Genomic DNA, 18,926 nt, shown 5'->3' on the forward strand with positions numbered 1-18,926 from the left:
ATAACACCTCAATACTGTCATTTAAAGTTCAGATCTGTGGATACAAACTATAGGAATCTGACCAAATACTTCATCTTATAGCACACATTCAGGCAGAAAATGAAAGAAACTTAGAATATTTCACTCTAGCCACTTATCCTCAGAACTATACTTTATATACAGTTTATTTCACTAGAGATTTAATTTTATACATAGTATAAAGGGGTATCCTGATATCACACGTATAGTTATTTGACTGTACTGTTTAAGAACCAATTGTTTGTACAGAATACAGTATTAAGTACCATATGAATTAAAACAAGTCATCTTTAAAAGAAACCTACATATAAATGGATGTTTATCCTATGCACAGTGCAAGAATGGGTTTTAGAGCATTGTAATCACATGAGTCTAAAATACAACACTGTGATTTAAAACTAATTCATAGCCGGGATGCCCTGTGCTGTAGACAAATCAATCTTGGTTTGAACCACCAAGCAGTGTGAAAATTCCAGACAAACAGCAGCAGCTTATCATTAGGATTTTAAAAGGAGAACTTCCACAGTAACCCAAGTTTTAAACCCCACTGGTTTATCCCTACTTCTGACCATGACAGTGTCCTAAGGAAACTGAATAATGGCCCAGACTTCATTTGGAATTATCTGCTAACTAATGCTAAGGAAATTCATTGTTACTTCCATACAGGAAACCTTTCAGGATGCTCGAAGAGGTCAAGATGGAGAGGTTTATGGGCAGGATTTTAGTAGTGGAGTAGAGGATTTCTCCTCTGCAAATAGGCAGAAAATACTGTAATATAAATCAGGTTGTGATATTTACAGAAAACAATTGTGGAAAAGCAAGCATTTGTCATGTAAACACTTCCGAAACGACTTCTTCATTTTCCCCTTTGCAGAGCGGGGCAGTGGATGAGTATCAGCTAATAAGAAACAGATGTCTTCCTCAGAAGAACCACTTCACCATCGCAGAATATATGTGGTAGTCACTGAGAATTGCTAACATGTTTTCTCCCTTCCCTCCCCCCAGAGTTTCCAGTTCAATAAATAGTAGAAAAATAATCCTTTCCTTAAAAATCTTGAGCTGCATTGTCCCAGGTTCCATACAGCAACCGGAGCAGTGACCTTTTGACGTGCCAAATGAACTGCAGTGAAACCAACAGCCTTCCCCCCCCCTCCCCATGCCCCTATCTGGCACTTCTTTAGTCTTCAGCTGCACAGATTCCTGCTCTTCCAAACCAAATCATCTCTGGCTCTTCCACGCTCTCTCCTCCTGGCTCAGCACGACAGGGCTTCCAAAACTTCAGCTGCTGTATAAACTCACGTTCCTGTTTCTGCAGGTCTGACGTTCCTCCTGCTCAATTTTATTTAATGTGATGGCAGGTCCATCCATCAAACCCATTTCCCTCCTGTTGCAGAGCCAGCCTTACATTTATACAAATGTAAAGCTCTTATTCCTAACAGTTTACTTGGGAAGTCAGTTAAATCATTCCTGGTGAAAAGCACAGGAACAGAGCTGCCCGTGGCTGCATGGATCATGGCTCAGGAGTGAACGCGCCTTTCCTCGTTGTTCATTAGCATTCCGCATCCACAGTGTGTACCGTGACTGCAGCCTGTAAGTGGTGGCTGTGGTGGAGAGTTGGGTGGTGCAACCGGTAGTGGTGAAACTTGTGACTCAGCAGGGCAGCTGTTTGAGGTGGGGTGTCCAGGTCCAAGTCTTCGTCGTGGTTTCCAACATCAACACCAGCTGACAGCGGGTCGTTATTGCACGGAGGGTTTTCACTGTCCTCCTGAGGGCTCATCGTGCTGTAGCCTAGGAAAGAAACCAGCAGCACTAAGTTAAAACAAGAATAAGAGGTCAATGTTTCACCCAGAGGAGCTGTGGCTGCCCTATCCCTGGCAGTGCTCAAGGCCAGGTTGGACACAGGGGCTTGGAGCAAGCTGCTCTAGTGGAAGGAGTCCCTGCCCATGGCAGGGGGTTGGGAATGGATGAGCTTAAATGTCCCTTCCAACCCAAACCATTCTTGGATCCTGTGACGCTCCACAGTGCTGGCTGCAGCACCCCTCAGGGCATCAGGCACAATCAGAGCTTTATAGAGAAGAAACCAACGTTTTTAATTAACAGAAAAAGAAACAAACAAACCCACCCTCTCCTCTAAGTTTCCAACAGATCCCTTTCCCTGGCACCGTTATCAACTCTGGGGACCTATGGTCTGTACCACCCCAAACAGTAACAAACATCACACGTTCAACAGTTTGTTACAGCACAACTGCTAGCACTGATTCGAAAACCAAACAAGGCTTTACTGGGGGATATCTTTTAAGATACTACTCAGAGCTCTACAAACAGACAAGAAGTAGGTGGGATCCACCTCTGGTATCTCTGTTCCTATCAAACAACATCTTTCCTAGGAAGAAGCCCCAGCTCTTCCATCTGGAAACAACAAAACTTCTTCACATCATCTTGCTGCACAATCACAGTATTACACCTTTAAAAGGAAGAGAGCACTTTTCACCCATGAGGGTCTGTTTGCGAGCCCTAAGCACATGGTTTGAATGAGTTTTCCATCCACTTAAAGAAATCTCCTGAATCCACACAGGAATGTTTCACACAGCCAAGCAGCACTGACACTTCCAGCTAAGCGCGTGTGCACAGTGCAGTTAACTCGAGGCTGTCCCTTGGCTAAAGTAGCCACTACTGGAGCCTGAGAAGTTAAAACCCCCAAGATGAGCTGCCTGTGGGAATAACGAGAGGCTGCACTCACTGGGATATCCTAAGGAAATGATGTCACCAGCCAGCTCACAGCTAACCCTCACAAGACAGGATCGTGCTCTCTCAGTGAGGAAGCCATCTCCCAGCAGGTACCCTAGAGATTTTCTGATCCCTCTTTTTGAAGCAGGTGCTGGCAGTCACTATGAGATGACTACGAGATGTGGATTTACCACTGAAACCAACTGTTACCACTCAAATCCGGCTGGCAGCACAAACCAACCCACCTTAGTGTTTTTGAATGCAAAAAACACAAGCTAGAAATGAAAAAGACCTTGTTTGAATTCACAAAATCATCCTTCTTGGGATCCTTTGGCTATAGCTGAAAACCCACCAGTGCTCCTGAGCATCTCGGTCAGGTTTCCAGCTTGAGACCCGTGAAAGAAGCGCATTATAAATATCATGCTGAGGACCCAAAGCTGGTTCTCATTTCCTATGCTCTGAGTCCTGGTTTCAAGCTGGCAGAGAGGACCTGAGGAAGACGACTCGGCAGCCCTTTGAAGAAGATGGAGTTACAGGAACTAAAATTAGAAGGGCACATATCAGGACTAGGTGGGCAGTTCCCCTGCTGACCCTGATGTGTTGACTCCAGGGGTGGCAAGGATTTGCTAGGACTACAAGTAATGGAGCAAAAGGAGCATGAGCCCAACAAATCTGCCTCCACTCAGGTCATCTGGCCCCAAATCCGAGGTAATTCCTCCTAGAGCAAGACTGTCTCTCAGACATCTGTTCATCCCCATTCCAAAGCTTTGGCCTTTAGATTTCCTGTACCTCAGCAATTCCATTAATGCAACCACAGTCTTAATAACTGAAGAGCTCTGCTGTAACATACCCAGCCACAACATGCAGCTAAGAGCTGACATCTGTCGCAGACTGCCCTGTCCAACCCTCCTCTTAATTTATATTAAGCCTCCTGACTCAACAGCATTACATCCTTCTACCAGCTTCCAGGGTTTAAGGAGACTTGGTCTCAGGGCACAAGAGACACAGCAACGCTCCCTGAACCTAAGCAGGGTTGAAGTGTGCCTGTGGCAAACATGCATGGCTGAACACCCTTCATTGCTATGCATGTACACAGTTCATGTTGATCATTGCTTGCTTAAAGGTGATGTAAGATGTCCTCTGTGGTGATGGCATGGACTGCAATATATGGGCAATACATATGGACTGCAATAATGTGCAATGGAAAGGCTAAGGAGGCACCTGACACAGTCAGTCTCTAAATCCACCCTTATCTTACCCCAGAAATTCAGGTGTCCAGCACACATTTCTGCAGTTTTATGGAAGATGCACAGGTCATGTCAAAGAGAAGAGCAGCAGAGATGCTGATGTGCCTACAGGGGATTTGCCTTCTCTCTTTAAGTAGGAGATTTCCATTATCCCAACTGAACATTTAGATTGCTAGGGCTGGTGATGGAAAATGAACGTGGCAGCTGCAGACCCTCTCTGTGGGTCTGAATTCTGGTCACCCAGTGAAGCTGCCTGAACCCAAAATCAGACATGGGGAGCAGGGCATTGAGCTGCTGCTGTACAAACCCAGCACCCTCACCAGACTGCATCATCTGCTGGAGGGTGTCAGGACTGTCCAACTGTGAAGCAATAAGGAGCAAAGGTTTTTGGGTTAGTTTTGGCAGCCTCATCTGCAACGTGCCAGACACCTGAAGGGAAGTGAGGGAGCGCAATCATTAACCTGGGGCCAGGGCAGTGGTTCAGCTCTTACCGTGGTCGCTCTCCGTCCCCGACCGCCCCCAGTACCGGCGCCTGCGTTCCGGGCTGTGGGCATGCCGCTCGATCACCGCTGCTATGAACCGGGTGTTGCTGACTGCGAGAGAGGAACAAACACAACTGGTTGTGAGGGGAGGGCTGGCACTGGGTTGTATCAGTGGGATAATCAGCACAGGGGAGAGGCTTTCTGCAAACTCATTCTTCTCAAATACTAGTTCATAGAAGATTGTCAAGAGACAGAGGAGGAGGAATAAAACGAAGGTGCCTAAGTGTGGAATAGATCAAGATCCAGTCAAACCCGTTCACCTCATCTGCTTGCATTAATAGAAGTTAGAGCATTACTGTGTCAACACTAAAGAACCTGTGGCGGCACTGAAAGCCTGCCCAGAATGAAACTAAGGAACTGGAGAAGCAGAGACTGAAGCCATGAAACTCAGACACACTTACTGTTCAGTCTGAGTATTGACACAGTTTCAAATCGTGGGTATCACTTCAGCTCTCAGTGAGGGCCCAGAGACAAGGATCTGCTCTGTCTCAGTCAGGTGGGAGTTTTCCATACCCTGTTCTGCCACAATTCTCATTTTTCAGCTGATCAGAGCTATTTCTGGAGGTGCTCCTGATGAGGGGCACACGGGGCAAACCTCCCTTGCACAAAATCAAATTGTCTTGTCAAAGCTAAAAAGGAGTAATTTTTTAGCATGATGCTCAGGGTGCGTTGGAAGTTAAAGTTAGAACATTGTTTTGTCATTTTCTATTGCTCAAAGAGATTTGGTACTTACTGATTCCTCTGTCTTCGTGGCTGTCATCGTCTCTCTCGTCCCTATCATTTTCCAGGTTGGACATACGCACTGACATTTCTACACACCATTAAACACAGAAAAATGCAACTGTTAAAAAGAAAAATTGGGGATCCTCTTACTAAGAGCTGTCACCCTGGTAGGACAGTGGAAGCACTTGGCGTGGCTGTGTGAGGAGGTGCAGTCCCCTTGAAAGGAACAGGCTTTAAAATGCCTGTGGAAAGCAAACTGATACAAAATAGAGCTGGGCTATATAACCAGATAGGGAGCTCATCAGCCCTCATCACACTTCTCACCTTGGCAGCTACCAGTATCCTTTCTCCCAAACACACTTTTGTCTCTCAGACTCCAGTGCGTCTATCTTATCTGTGTGTAAATAGTCCATCAACATCTCATGCACCAGATGCAGAAACACCAGTAAAGAAACCACATCCTAAGGAGCCCAAGCAGAAAGGGTGTGAAAACTAACTCTCCCACAAGCTCCACTCTGGTGCAGAAATAAACATATGTCATGGGTGTGCTATGACAAGGGCCAGGAGGCTGTGAGGCTGGATTCTTGTGTTAGCTCTAGGAAAAGCCTGCATTCAGCTTCTGGACAAGAGGTGCATGTTAAGGATTTTGGGTGGCAGCAGGCCTGGCAGCACCCGGGAGAGGGCAGCAATACACAGTGACCTGGATGTGATCAGGCTGATTTAAGGGTTAGCAAAAGGGAAATAAAATGGGGTGAAACACTGAAACAAAACCATGGAAAGAGGTTTGGGATCTTTTTAGTTGGTTTTGTGTTGGGTTTGGTTTGTTTGGGTTTGGGTTTTGGAGTTGGTTTAATTCCAGACCCTCCCATTTCTCCCTCCAGAGTTATCAGCTCACCCTGAGCAGCCAAAGGTGACATGTGCTGGTGACTCCTCCGATGGATCTGGTGGCGATACGCATACACTGCTAGGACAAGCACCATAATGCAGCCCATAATGCCTCCAGCCACCGGGCCGACTGGTGCACTCTTGATCATGTTCAGAGTGATCACCTCATCTCCTACATCAAAAGGGACAAAACAGAGGGGAAAAAAAGCCATGAAAGCTCTGCAGAAATATTTAAATGAACATCTCTGAAAATTATCCACTCACAGAATCCCAGCCCGGCTTGGGTTGGAAGGGACCTTCAAGCTCACCCAGTTCCAACCTGTTTCGGAGAAAACTCCAGGAACAAACTTGCCAACAAAGTTTTCAACCTGACAAGCAGGTATTCTGGTTCGAGACCATCTTCAAAATCTGAACGCACACAAGTCCGTGGGACCTGATGGAATCCATCCGCGGGTCCTGAAGGAGCTGGCGAATGAAGCTGCAGCCACTGGCCATCATATTTGAAAAATCATGGCAGTCAGGTGAAGTTCCCGACGACTGGAAAAAGGGAAATATAACCCCCATTTTCAAGAAGGGGAAAATGGAAGACCCGGGGAATTACAGACCAGTCAGTGTCACCTCTGTGCCTGGTAAAATCTTGGAGCACATTCTCCTGGACAGCATGCTAAGGCACATGAAAAACAACAAGGTGCTTGGTGACAGCCAGCATGGCTTCACTGAGGGGAAATCCTGCCTGCCCAGTCTGGTGGCCTTCTATGATGGGGACAAGGGTAAAGCAGTTGATGTCATCTACCTGGACTTGTGCAAAGCATTTGACACTGTCCCACATGACATCCTTCTCTCTAAATTGGAGAGATATCAATTTGATGGATGGACCACTCGGTGGATAAAGAACTGGCTGGATGGCCGCACACAAAGAGTTGTGGTCAATAGCTCGATGTCTGGCTGGAGACCGGTAACGAGTGGTGTCCCTCAGGGATCGGTGTTGGGACCGGTCTTGTTTAACATCTTCGTCGCTGACAGGGACAGAGGGATTGAGTGCGCCCTCAGCAAGTTTGCCAATGACACCAAGCTGTGTGGTCCAGTTGATATGCTGGAGGGAAGGGATGCCATCCAGAGGGTTGGGCAAAGAAGAGATTCAGAGCAGCCCAGCGGAGAAGGACTTGGGGGTGCTGGTCGATGAGAAAATGAACATGAGCCGGCTGCAGTGTGCGCTCGCAGCCGAGAAAGCCAACCGTATCCTGGGCTGCATCAAAAGGAGCATGACCAGCAGGTTGAAAGACGCGATCCTGCCCCTCTACTCTGCTCTTGTGAGACCTCACCTGGAGTATTGTGTGCAGTTCTGGTGTCCTCAACATAAAAAGGACATGGAACTGCTGGAACAAGTCCAGAGGAGGCCACGAGGATGATCAGGGGACTGGAGCACCTCCCGTATGAAGATAGGCTGAGGAAGTTGGGGCTGTTCAGCCTGGAGAAGAGAAGGCTGCGTGGGGACCTCAGAGCAGCCTTCCAGTACCTGAAGGGGCCCTATAGGGATGCTGGGGAGGGACTCTTCGTCAGGGACTGTACTGACAGGACAAGGGGTAACAGGTTAAAACTTAAACAGGGGAAGTTTAGATTGGATATAAGGAGGAAATTCTTTCCTGTTAGGGTGGTGAGATACTGGAATGGGTTGCCCAGGGAGGTTGTGAGTGCTCCATCCCTGGTGGTGTTCAAGGCCAGGTTGGATGAAGCCTTGTGTGGGATGATTTAGTGTGAGGTGTCCCTGCCCATGGCAGGGGGGTTGGAACTGGATGATATTGAGGTCCTTTCCAACCCTAACTATTCTATGATTCTATGATTCTATTCTTTACTGAGGCGCCGGGAGACACAGGGGATAGCTCCTCCTAACGTGTGTCTCCCCTACTGCTACACAAGCCGTCCTTATATAGCCACAGGGCATACGTACATGTTCATGAGGCTACGTGTGGATTACATAATTTTCCAGAAAGTTTCCCGCATGCGTACAGAATTGTGGTGGTGGTCTCTGAGGGTCGTTTACTTCTTCCAACGATCTTCATCACTTCTGGCAGCCTTTGAAGCACGTGCAGTAGATGCTTCTACCAGCTTAATTGGTTCATTAGCACCAGAGACATAATAATCCTCCTGTCCTCCTACTTATCGGTTGGTTCAACTGTAGCCCATCCTGGACACCTGCCATTCCCAGATACTCTGTATCCCTGTGTCCTGTTCTTCTAGACTGTTTTTCTTAAAACTATGTCAACTATACCGATTTATCTTGTACAAGAATTCTCAGTATGTTCTCTAGCTGCACTCTATCTTTTTTTCCTATGTATCATGCACCTCAGTAATTTTCCATTGCTACTGTTACAAAGCCATCAAATTTAACATTACTTAAAACTAATTCTAAAGGTTTATATATTCCATTTAGTGATTTTGTGCCCCCCTTGTCTCAAAGGGCAGGCATACCTTCCACTAGAGCAGCTTGCTCCAAGCCCCTGTGTCCAGCCTGGCCTTGAGCACTGCCAGGGATGGGGCAGCCACAGCTTCTCTGGGCACCCTGTGCCAGCGCCTCAGCACCCTCACAGGGAAGAGCTTCCGCCTAAGAGCTCATCTCAATCTCCCCTCTGGCAGCTTAAAGCCATTTCCCTTGTCCAAAGCCCTTCTCCCATTATATTTATATCCCATATACATATATATATAAAACATATATATAGACACGTTATGAGATGCATGCTCTGACACTGAAAGCACATGTTATTGAGCACAGTTAAATGCAGCACCTGCTCAGAAAGGCAGAGTTACCTATTGCTCCCAAGTCATCCACGTAGGGGCTCTTGGCTCCCACAATGCCACCGAAGCATTCCTTCTGAGGGGCACAGTAGGACTTATCCAGATGGGTCTTCCCATCGCTGTCTACCATACACCACTCACAGTCCAACACACCAAAGCAATCCCTGAAAATAAAAACCAAGAGAAGACTTTTTGTACTTTAAATGTTAACACTTCTTGTTTGGCACAGCTCAGTCTATTTTAGAGTCATGAGATAGAGGGAGGCCAAAATCATCCACGAGCCCTCACATACATAACATTTGGCCATCAAAACCTTGTCATTAAACTGCTCAATTACCACCACGGGAGTTACACAGGGAAGCTGCATCTTCAGCATGCATCTCCCAAGTCTGTTTGTTCTCGTTTTTTGACTCCATCGCTCAGCCTGAGCAAATCCTACTTGTAACCCCTGCAGCAAGACATTCCTCAGCGTGGTGAGGTCTGACTGTGGTTCCACCCTTTTTCTGCAGTCCTTTGGAAGACAGAAGAAAGGATTTGGAAAGTCTGGTCAGAGCACGAGATGTTCCAGCAATCTCAGCTCCCTGGAGACCTCTTTCAGCTAGCAAAAGAACAACCAGCCCCCACGCTTCTCTATGTGATGCCGGAGTGGAACAGAGAAGCAAGACGCTAGAAATGGACAGGGAGCTACCATCTCTAATGTGTTCCCAAGTCACCACAGCCAAAGTACAGTCTACATTCCATGAACGCTTTAGCCCGCACACATCTCCAGCAGGCAGACAAACATCACAGCACTATCCATTCTGCTAAAAAGGAAGAATTTGTTGTCCTTTCAACAGCAAATCTTCCATTTGCACAACCCTCAGTTCTCAGAGTCACAAAGTGTGACAGGAAGGCCATTTGGTTGCTGTTAATGGTGTCATGCAACTCAAATGGGAACCCTGGGGTCTTCTGTTTCTGCACTGGAGCATAAAGTCACCACTGGTGTGTGCTGTAAGACCTCATTCTGCCATCAGACCTTTGTTTTCCATTCTAAACCATAAGGAAGAGCTATTTGCACTCAATTATTTGAAGTACACGGTGTATTTTGAGGGATGGAGAAGGCCACTTTACCCGCTCTCTGTTTTCTGGTTGCACTGAGTGTTAATGCACTGTGGGAGAGCATCCTGAAGGCTGGGATCAGTTGCTGTGAAAGTCATTGGCTCCTGATGAACTTCACAACTCGGATTCCTATGGCAGGGCAAAAAGCAGAGCCTTGTATTATAGAAGTAGTCAAAGCACAGTGAAAACCATCATTTTTACCTATTATATATCATCTATCTATATATATATATCTATAGCCTGTATCCCGTCTAAGTTAGTGTGAAAAAACAGGTAACTTTGTTAATGGCGTTTGTCACAAGCTGTGTAGTAGGGGAGGTTGGGCCTCACCTGCTCTCGGCGTTGGTGAGGTTGCCGGTGCATTCATTCACCTCGAGAGGGCACTCGCACGGGCACTCACATTCGTTCTGCTCCATTCTGCAGGGAGAAAACGCATCAGGCATCGCACACGATGTGAACCCCGCGGTGCAGCTCTAGCAGCAGCTCACCGCGGGGAAGGCTGCTCAGCCACCTTTCTCCCTCCCACAGGACCAACGCATTGCTCTGTTCTGCCGTGGGACTGAGGATAATGCAGTGGCAGAGTCTCCCTGGTCTGTTGTTACCCACCCCTTGACATTTCAGCCGTGGACAAGTCTCAAATCTGTCCTTCCTCCCCGCATCCAGCCCAGGAGGAGGAGAACCTACAGCAAAGCGAGACAGTCTGGCAGTGCTGGGTTACTGGGTGGACTCAATCTTAAAGGTCTTTTCCAACCTAAGCTGTTCTATGATGCTCTTGCCAGTGCAACAAACATGTAATGATGCTGGTGTAGTCAAAACCTCCTGCAAGCACCAGGATGCCCTCAATGAGAAAACCACATCAAGTCACATAAAATTGTGGGTATTAGTATGCTGAACAAAGGGCCTGATCCACAAATAACTGCTCTGAGAAACAAAATCTATTGCGGCATTAAAACATAAAATCATGGAATGGTTTGGGTTGCAAGGGACCTTCAAAGCTCATCCAGTCCAAACCCCTGCAACGAGCAGGGACATCTTCAGCCACATCAGGTCACCCAGAACCGCATCCAGCCTGGCCTTGAATGTCTCCAGGGATGGTGCATCCACCACTCCCTGGGCAATCTGCGCCAGTGTTTTACCACCCTTACTGTAAAGAATTTCTTCCTCACGGATCAAGAATAAACTACCCTGTACTTTAATACACTGACAACATGGCAAAGGATTAGCAAGATGCCGAGTCACTGTGTCTCTTACCATCAATGCAGGTGAAGTAACTGGTTTGTTTTCACTTCAGTTTTTCCCTGCATGTTTTCATTTAACTTACAAAATAAATGTGCTTTTCAGAAACCTCAAATCAGGAAAGAGGGAAATAGTAAATGCCTGGAGCCTCATTTCCCATCTCCTGCTCACCTGTGGCAGTTGAGGCAGAGCCTGTCTACCATACTGCAGGCACAGAAGGCAAGTGAATCGCAGGTCTCGTTGACGATTCCCACAAAGGCATTGGTGCCTGGAATTCGTGTCAGCCTGTACTTGGAGCAGTGACTGCCATTGACCAGGCATGTGAGTGCGGCCTTCACAAGTAAAATTGCCTTCACAGGAACCTCTTCATCAACCTCTTGAGTTTTGCTTCCAAGCTGCTACTGCTGAGCGGAACAACTGTTGAAGGTAGGAAAAAATACTCTTGGCTTGTAAACCTTACAAGGACCCCAACACAAGAAGGACATCCTCAAGAGATGAAGGACATGAAATTTTCTGAAGGGCCACGAGGATGATCAGGGGCTGGAGCACCTCCCGTATGAAGACAGGCTGAGAAAATTGTGGCTGTTCAGCCTGGAGAAGAGAAGCTGCGTGGAGACCTCAGAGCAGCTCCCAGTGTCTGAAGGGGGCCTACAGGGATGCTGGAGAGGGACTCTTCATCAGGGACTGTAGGGACAGGACAAAGGGGAATGGGTTTAAACAGAGCAGATTTAGGCTGGATATAAGAAAGAAGTTCTTCCCTGTGACGGTGGTGAGGCAATGGACCAGGCTGCCTAAGAAGGTTGATGCTCCATCCCTCCATCCCTGGCAGTGTTCAAGTCCAGGCAGGACACAGGGGCTTGGAGCAAGCTGCTCTAGTGGAAGGTGTCCCTGCCAGTGGCAGGGGTTGGAACTGGATGGGCTTTAAGGTCCCTTCCAACACAAACCAGTCTGGGATTCCTCATGTACATTGCATCAGTAAATGCATTTATCTGGACACCAAACTAGAAGCTGAAGTTATAAGAGACCTTTACTACCCATGTCACAGCAGGACGTGACACTGGTCAGGGTTGGAAGCCAGAGGTCAGGTCAGAGGATCCAGAGCAAAAATCCCAACTACTGCTGGAAATTCCTCACTAAAGCCACAGAACTGCTACTTTTTCATGATGCTGGATGGGGCTTTGCAGGCACCAACCGCAGTTGGCCAACGCTCACATCCATAATCCCTTGTATGTCAACTGATTCCTCGTGCAAACACAGACATAGACTACCTCATGAGAGGGTACTTCAAAGACCCAGAAGGGTACCGATGGGCTTTTGGTATTGCTGCTTTGGAGACTGAGGAAATTGAGCAGCTCTCCACCTTGCTTGGTCTCTCAGAAGATCCTTCCATTGTGGGGCTGCTGAGAGTTGAAGAAGAACAAGTGCCAATCGTGACCACAAGAGTGCACCGGCGGCATTATCGCACCAACCGAGACTCCCTGATTCCTATCCATCAGCTGATTCGTAGACTGGAGAGTCAGGGAGTGATCATAAGGCCAATGCGAAAGTCTAACGGACAGTGGAGACTAACAGTAGACTATCGTGGCCCGAATGAAGTCACACCGCCATTGAGTGCTGCCGTACTGGACATGCTAGAACTTCAGTATGAATCAAAGGCAGCCAAGTGGTATGCCAGGATTGATATTGCCAATGCATTTTTCTCAATTCCTTTGGCAGCAGAGTGCAGGCCACCGTTTGCTTTTACTTGGAGGGGTGTCCAGTTCACTTGGAACCAACTGCCCCAGGGGTGGAAACACAGCCCTACCATTTGCCATGACCTGATCCAGACTGCCCTGGAACAGGGGCATGCTCCAGAACACCACCAATACATTGATGACATTATCGTTTGGGGCGATACAGCGGAAGAAGTCTTTGAAAAAAGGGAGGAAATAATCCAAATCCTGCTGAAAGCCAGTTTTGCCATAAAACAGAGTAAGGTCAAGGGGCCTGCACAGGAGATTCAATTTTTGGGAATAAACTGTCAGGATGGACGTCGCCAGATCCCCACAGATATGATCAACAAGATAACAGCAATGTCTCCACCAACTAATAAGAAAGAAACACAAGCTTTCTTGGGTGCTGGAGAATGCACATCCCAAATTACAGTTCGATTGTAAGCCCTCTCTATCATGTGACCGGGAAGAAGAATGATTTTAAATGGGGCCCTGAGCAACAACAAACCTTTGAGCAAATTAAACGCGAGATAGTTCATGCAGTAGCCCTTGGATCAGTCCGGTCCGGGCCAGATGTAAAAAATGTACACCGCAGCTGGGGGAAATGGTCCTGTCTGGAGCCTCTAGCAGAAAGCTCCAGGGGAGACTCGAGGTCGACCCCTCGGCTTTTGGAGTCGGGGATACAAAGGATCTGAGGCCAGCTATACCCCAACTGAGAAAGAGATACTGGCAGCCTATGAAGGGGTTTGAGCTGCTTCGGAACTGATTGGCACTGAAGCGCAGCTCCTCCTGGCACCCCGGTTGCCCATGCTGGGCTGGATGTTCAAAGGCAAGGTCTCCTCTACACATCATGCAATTGATGCTACATGGAGTAAATGGGCTGCACTAATTACACAAAGAGCTCGAATAGGAAACCCCAATCGTCCAGGCATTCTAGAAGTCATCATGGACTTGCCAGAGGGCAAAGATTTTGGAATGTCACTAGAGGAGGAGGGGATGCATGGTGAAGAGGCCCCACCATGTAATAAACTGTCAGAAAGTGAAAAACAGTATGCCTTGTTTACTGATGGGTCCTGCCGTATTCTGGGAAAGCATTGGAGATGGAAGGCAGCCGTATGGAGTCCTCGACGACAAGTTGCAGAAGCTGCTGAAGGAGAAGGCGAAACCAGTCAATTTGCCAAGGGGAAAGCCATCCAGCTGGCCCTGGACATTGCTGAATGAGAAAAGTGGCCAGTACTTTATCTCTATACTGACTCATGGATGGTGGCAAATGCCCTGTGGGGGTGGCTGCAGCAATGGAAGCAGAGCAACTGGCAATGCAGAGGTAAACCCATCTGGGCTGCTGCACCGTGGCAAGATATCGCTGCCCAGGTGCAGAACCTGGTGGTGAAGGTACGCCATGTAGATGCTCATGTACCCAAGAGTCGGGCCACTGAGGAACACCAGAACAACCAACAAGTGGATAAAGCTGCTAAAATTGAAGTGGCTCAGATGGACTTAGATTGGCAACATAAAGGTGAATTATTTTTGGCCCGGCAGGCCCATGACACTTCAGGCCATCAGGGCAGAGATGCAACATATAGATGGGCCCGTGACCGAGGGGTGGACTTAACAATGGACACGATTGCCCAGGTTATTCATGAGTGTGAAACATGTGCTGCAATTAAACAAGCCAAACGGTTAAAGCCTCTTTGGTATGGAGGACGATGGCTAAAGTACAGATATGGGTAGGCCTGGCAGATTGACTATATCACACTCCCACCAACCGGCCAAGGCAAGCGCCATGTGCTTACCATGGTGGAAGCAACCACTGGATGGCTGGAAACATACGCTGTGCCCCACACCACTGCCCGGAACACTATCCTGGGCCTTGAGAAACAGATTTTGTAGCTACACGGCACCCCAGAGAGAACTGAGTCAGACAATGGGACTCACTTCCGGTATAACCTTATAGACACTTGGGCCAAAGAGTATGACATTGAGCGGGTATATCACATCCCCTACCATGCACCAGCCTCTGGGAAAATGGAACGGTGCACTGGGCTGTTAAAAACCACACTGAGAGCAATGGGTGGGGGAACTTTCAAGCACTGGGATACACACTTACCAAAGGCCACCTGGTTGGTCAACACCAGAGGATCTGCCAACAGAGCTGGCCCAGCCCAGTCAGAACTTTTACTTATTGTAGAGGGGGACAAAGTTGCTGCGGTGCACATGACGAATTTGCTGGGGAAGACAGTCTGGGATATTCCTGCTTCAGGTAAAGGCAAACCCACTTGTGGGATTGCTTTTGCTCAGGGAACCGGATATACTTGGTGGGTAATGCGGGAAGATGGGGAAGTCCGATGTATACCTCAAGCAGATTTGATTTTAGGGGAAAACAGCCAATGAACTTAATTGTATGCTGTTGCCTGCTGTGTAATACTTCTATAGCCCATCAACTAGATGTCTTCAGGTCACCAGTGACTGGCCCTGACTTCCCTCCAACCATCATCCCAACAGAGAATGTATTTTGATAGAACCAGACGAGTTCCGCAGTGAAGGAACGATCAGCATCAGCAGGCAACGATCCAACACTGCGCACAGCCTTTCCTGCCCTGAAAGACTGTTACAAGGGATGGAACCTGACATCATGGACCAAATGGACTCAACAGCATTACAGGGATTGGTCCATGCACTAAGAAATGACTTCTTTCTCTCTGTGTATGTGGATGTATACATATTTAAGAGAGATGGTAAATGGAAAATGTGGGATCTGAGCATGACGTGAACAGTATGGAATAAGGAGTGGATACTGTCCTTTGTTTAGCACTAGCAGTCAGTTCTTCTCCTTCTTAGTAGCTGGTGCAGCGCTGTGTTTTGGCTTCCAGCCTGGGAACAGAGCTGATAACACCGCTGTTTTTAGTTGTTGCTAAGTAATATTTATTCTGGCTAAGGACTTTGGGAGTCTCATGCTCTGCCAGGGACGCAGGGAGGCCGGGAGGAAGCAGAGACAGGACACCTGACCCAAGCTAGCCAAAGAGGTATTCCATACCACAGCACGTCATGCCCAGAGAGGTAACTGGGAGTTACCCGGAAGGGCATGGGCTCTTTTCGGGGTGGGGGGCCGAACTCATTCGGCAGCGGTATTGTATTCTCTTCTCTTGTTATTATTATCATTGGTGGTAGCAGTAGTGATTTGTGTTACACCTTAGTTACTGGGCTGTTCTTATCTCAGCCCGTGGGAATTACGTTCTCTCGATTTTCCTCCCCATCCCTCTGGGTGGTGTCGGGGGGGGGGGGTGGGGGTGGGGAAGGAAAGAAAGAGGGAGAAAAGGTGGGGGGAGTGAATGGACAAACTGTGTGACTCGGTTTGAACCATGACAGGAGCCTTCTCTTCTCCAGGGTGACCCAGCCCAGCTCTCTCAGCCTGGCTCCAGAGCAGAGCTGCTCCAGCCCTCGCAGCAGCTCCGTGGCCTGCTCTGGGCAGACCCAAACAGTAAATTTTCATTTCAGTGCTTATGTAACATTATGTATGATTAAGATGTGTCAATTTACATAAGGGTGGAGGGGAGGACAAGGCATTAGAGATCCCCACAGCAATGTGGGCTCATGTGTCCTTTGCTGCTGCAATACACAATTCCACACAGGATCCAGGACAGGCATGCAAGGAGACCAGGGCTCCTGCATTCTCCCAACCCAACCGTCTGCCACGCAGCTCTCAGTGCTGTGTACCACAGGTAAGGAGTCATAGCATCTACCCCATCCTGGGACTGCAAGGAGCTTCACAAAAGAATTTGCAAAGGCAATCTACAAAATTATCTTCCATTGGATGCCATGGCACCATCACAAACAACCCAGAGCTCATAATACTCCATGTCACAATGGGGTTCGAGACACAGTCAGCCCCACACCCCTGTAAGAAAGATGCACCAGCACAGACTGGCAGAGGAGGAGAAGAGAGAGCAAAGACTCAGAGGCTCCCACACACCCACAGCACCTGAGCCCTGTCATCAGCACAAAGACAAGAAGAGATGCCAATACTTTTGGCCAAAGCAGATATCTACCATTTAAGTATCTGTTCCCCATCAAGGCAACACTGGCAGCCAGGTGCCTGTAGCCATAGAGAATGGGAGCTCTGCAGCATCCACAGCATCTCTCACACGTCCTCCTGCAAAAGTCAAAGAGAAAGTGACCACCGTAAACTGAGAGCTACAGCCAAACATGTAAGCCTTCCATAGACAGGGCTCTCATGTAGCCAGACAGTACCTGTGCTCATGAAGAAAGGGACATTTGTAACACCCACTCGTGTAATCTTGGCCTTATCCCAAAGACAGACAGAAGGTGCCCACACTCATGGCCAAAGAGCCCCACCTCCTAAAAAATCTTCAACCAACACAGGGCACATGAGATAGGGCAGTCACAGGGTGCCCACAAGCATGAACAATGGGATCTCCTCAATATCCACAGGGTCCCTAACACATCATCACTCACAGCCTTGGGCAAAGGGAGAGCTACAGCCACTGATGTACCTTTTCCACATACAGAGCTCTCATGCAGACAGACGGCACAAGCACTCATGGAGAAAGGGACTTCTGCAAGACCTACTCCTTCTGTAAGCTCGTTCTCATCCAACAGAAAGAATACCCACCTAGGGATTGGAGAAGCAAAACACCCATTCGACCCTTCCCTCATCCAAATCCAACACAGAGCACAAAGGTTCCCACAACCAAGGAAAAAGGGACCACTGGCACCACTCCTGCTCTTCTCATGCCCATGAAACAGGCAACAGAATGCTCATCGTAGGCCCCAAAAAGGTACAAAAAGGGCGCCACCAGATGACACTGGGACAAGAGAAGGCAAAAGAGGGAGGGCTGAGAGCAGAGGCCATGCACAGAAAGGCCACAGCTAGGGCACCATTGCTAACAGAAATTCAGCCTCATTTGTCATTTGCAGCTCTGAATGGACAATTCCACACTGGCTCCAGGATAAGGATTCAAATAGACCAGGGCTCCTGGATGCTCCCAACCCAACAGTCTGCCGGGCAAATCTCGGTGATCTATAGCACAGGTAAGGAGTGCAAACATCTACCCCATCCTGGGATTGCAAGGATCTTCCAAAAGGAATGTGTAAAAGGCAACTGTAAGATCCTGTCCCATTGGATGTCTCCAAAACAGACCCTGGCAACAGCAATCGTGACGTCATGGCACCGTCACAGCCAGCGCACAGCTCATAATACTCCATGTCACAATGGGGTTTGTGACGCAGTCAGGCCCAGGCCCCTATAAAAAAGATGCACCAGCACAGATGGGCAGAGGCCGAGACGAGAGAGCGAAGGACTCAGAGGCTCCCACACACCCACAGCACCCGTGCTCATCCTCACCACACACACAAGAAAAGGTGCCAATGCTCACGGCCAAAGCAGATTCCTACGACCTGTACAATCTGTTCCCCATCCAGGCAACACTGGCAGGCAGAAGGTGCCCGTAGCCACAGAGAATGGGAGCTCCGCAGCATCTCTCACACGTCCTCCTGCAAGTCTAAGAGAAGGTGCCCACTGCAAAGTGAGAGCTACAGCCACTCATGTAAGTCTTGCACAGCCAGGGCACTCATGCAGACAGATGGTACCTGCACGCAAGGAGAAAGGGACACCTGTAACACGCAACTTTTCCGTACTGTAGTCCTTATCCCAAAGACAGCCAGAAGGTGCTCACAATCATGGCCAAAGGAAAGTCCCACCTCCTAAAGTATCTGTAATCCACAAAGGAAACATAAGATAGGGGAGCCACAAGGTGCCCATAAGCATGGACAATGGGATCTCCTCAGTATCCACAGGGCCTCTAACACATCCTCGCTCACAGTCTTGGGCAAAGCCAGAGCTACAGCCACTGATGTACCTCTTCCACATCCAGGGCTCTCATGAAGCCAGACGGCACACACACCCATGGAGAAAGGGACTACTGCAA

At 48.3% G+C, this 18,926-nt stretch overlaps 2 protein-coding genes across 2 annotated transcripts; both read right to left on the bottom strand.

Moving 5' to 3' along the window:
* Window positions 1-1,170: 1,170 nt before the first annotated feature.
* Window positions 1,171-6,409, bottom strand: LOC136010811 (VWFA and cache domain-containing protein 1-like). Its single transcript, XM_065672535.1, has 4 exons — window positions 6,153-6,409; window positions 5,268-5,345; window positions 4,484-4,585; window positions 1,171-1,806 (listed from the first exon to the last, which is right to left on the bottom strand). Exons 1-4 carry the CDS (start codon window positions 6,352-6,354, stop codon window positions 1,568-1,570), a joined length of 621 nt encoding a protein of 206 aa, XP_065528607.1. The 5' UTR covers window positions 6,355-6,409; the 3' UTR covers window positions 1,171-1,567.
* Window positions 6,410-7,114: 705 nt separating this feature from the next.
* On the bottom strand, window positions 7,115-12,487 carry LOC136011241 (VWFA and cache domain-containing protein 1-like). Its single transcript, XM_065672871.1, has 6 exons — window positions 12,462-12,487; window positions 11,441-11,572; window positions 10,364-10,450; window positions 10,046-10,162; window positions 8,948-9,099; window positions 7,115-7,158 (listed from the first exon to the last, which is right to left on the bottom strand). The coding sequence occupies exons 1-6, from the start codon at window positions 12,485-12,487 to the stop codon at window positions 7,115-7,117; spliced, it is 558 nt and encodes a 185-aa protein (XP_065528943.1).
* Window positions 12,488-18,926: the final 6,439 nt, after the last annotated feature.

This window comes from Lathamus discolor, chromosome 3, assembly GCF_037157495.1.
Source record: "Lathamus discolor isolate bLatDis1 chromosome 3, bLatDis1.hap1, whole genome shotgun sequence".
In the NCBI taxonomy this organism is placed as follows: Eukaryota; Metazoa; Chordata; class Aves; order Psittaciformes; family Psittacidae; genus Lathamus; species Lathamus discolor.

What these genes read in the sequence shown, in the direction of transcription:
- LOC136010811 (XM_065672535.1), bottom strand. Translation starts at nt 6,354, where the DNA reads ATGGCTTTTTTTCCCCTCTGTTTTGTCCCTTTTGATGTAGGAGATGAG. An exon ending in GTCACCTTTGGCTGCTCAGG is followed by an intron (nt 5,346 to 6,152) that starts GTGAGCTGATAA and finishes AATGGTGTGTAG; the next exon opens with AAATGTCAGTGCGTATGTCC. An exon ending in CCACGAAGACAGAGGAATCA is followed by an intron (nt 4,586 to 5,267) that starts GTAAGTACCAAA and finishes CCTCTCTCGCAG; the next exon opens with TCAGCAACACCCGGTTCATA.
- LOC136011241 (XM_065672871.1), bottom strand. Translation starts at nt 12,487, where the DNA reads ATGGATGTGAGCGTTGGCCAACTGCG. An exon ending in CTCTGCCTCAACTGCCACAG is followed by an intron (nt 10,451 to 11,440) that starts GTGAGCAGGAGA and finishes TTCTCCCTGCAG; the next exon opens with AATGGAGCAGAACGAATGTG. An exon ending in CTCACCAACGCCGAGAGCAG is followed by an intron (nt 10,163 to 10,363) that starts GTGAGGCCCAAC and finishes GCCCTGCCATAG; the next exon opens with GAATCCGAGTTGTGAAGTTC.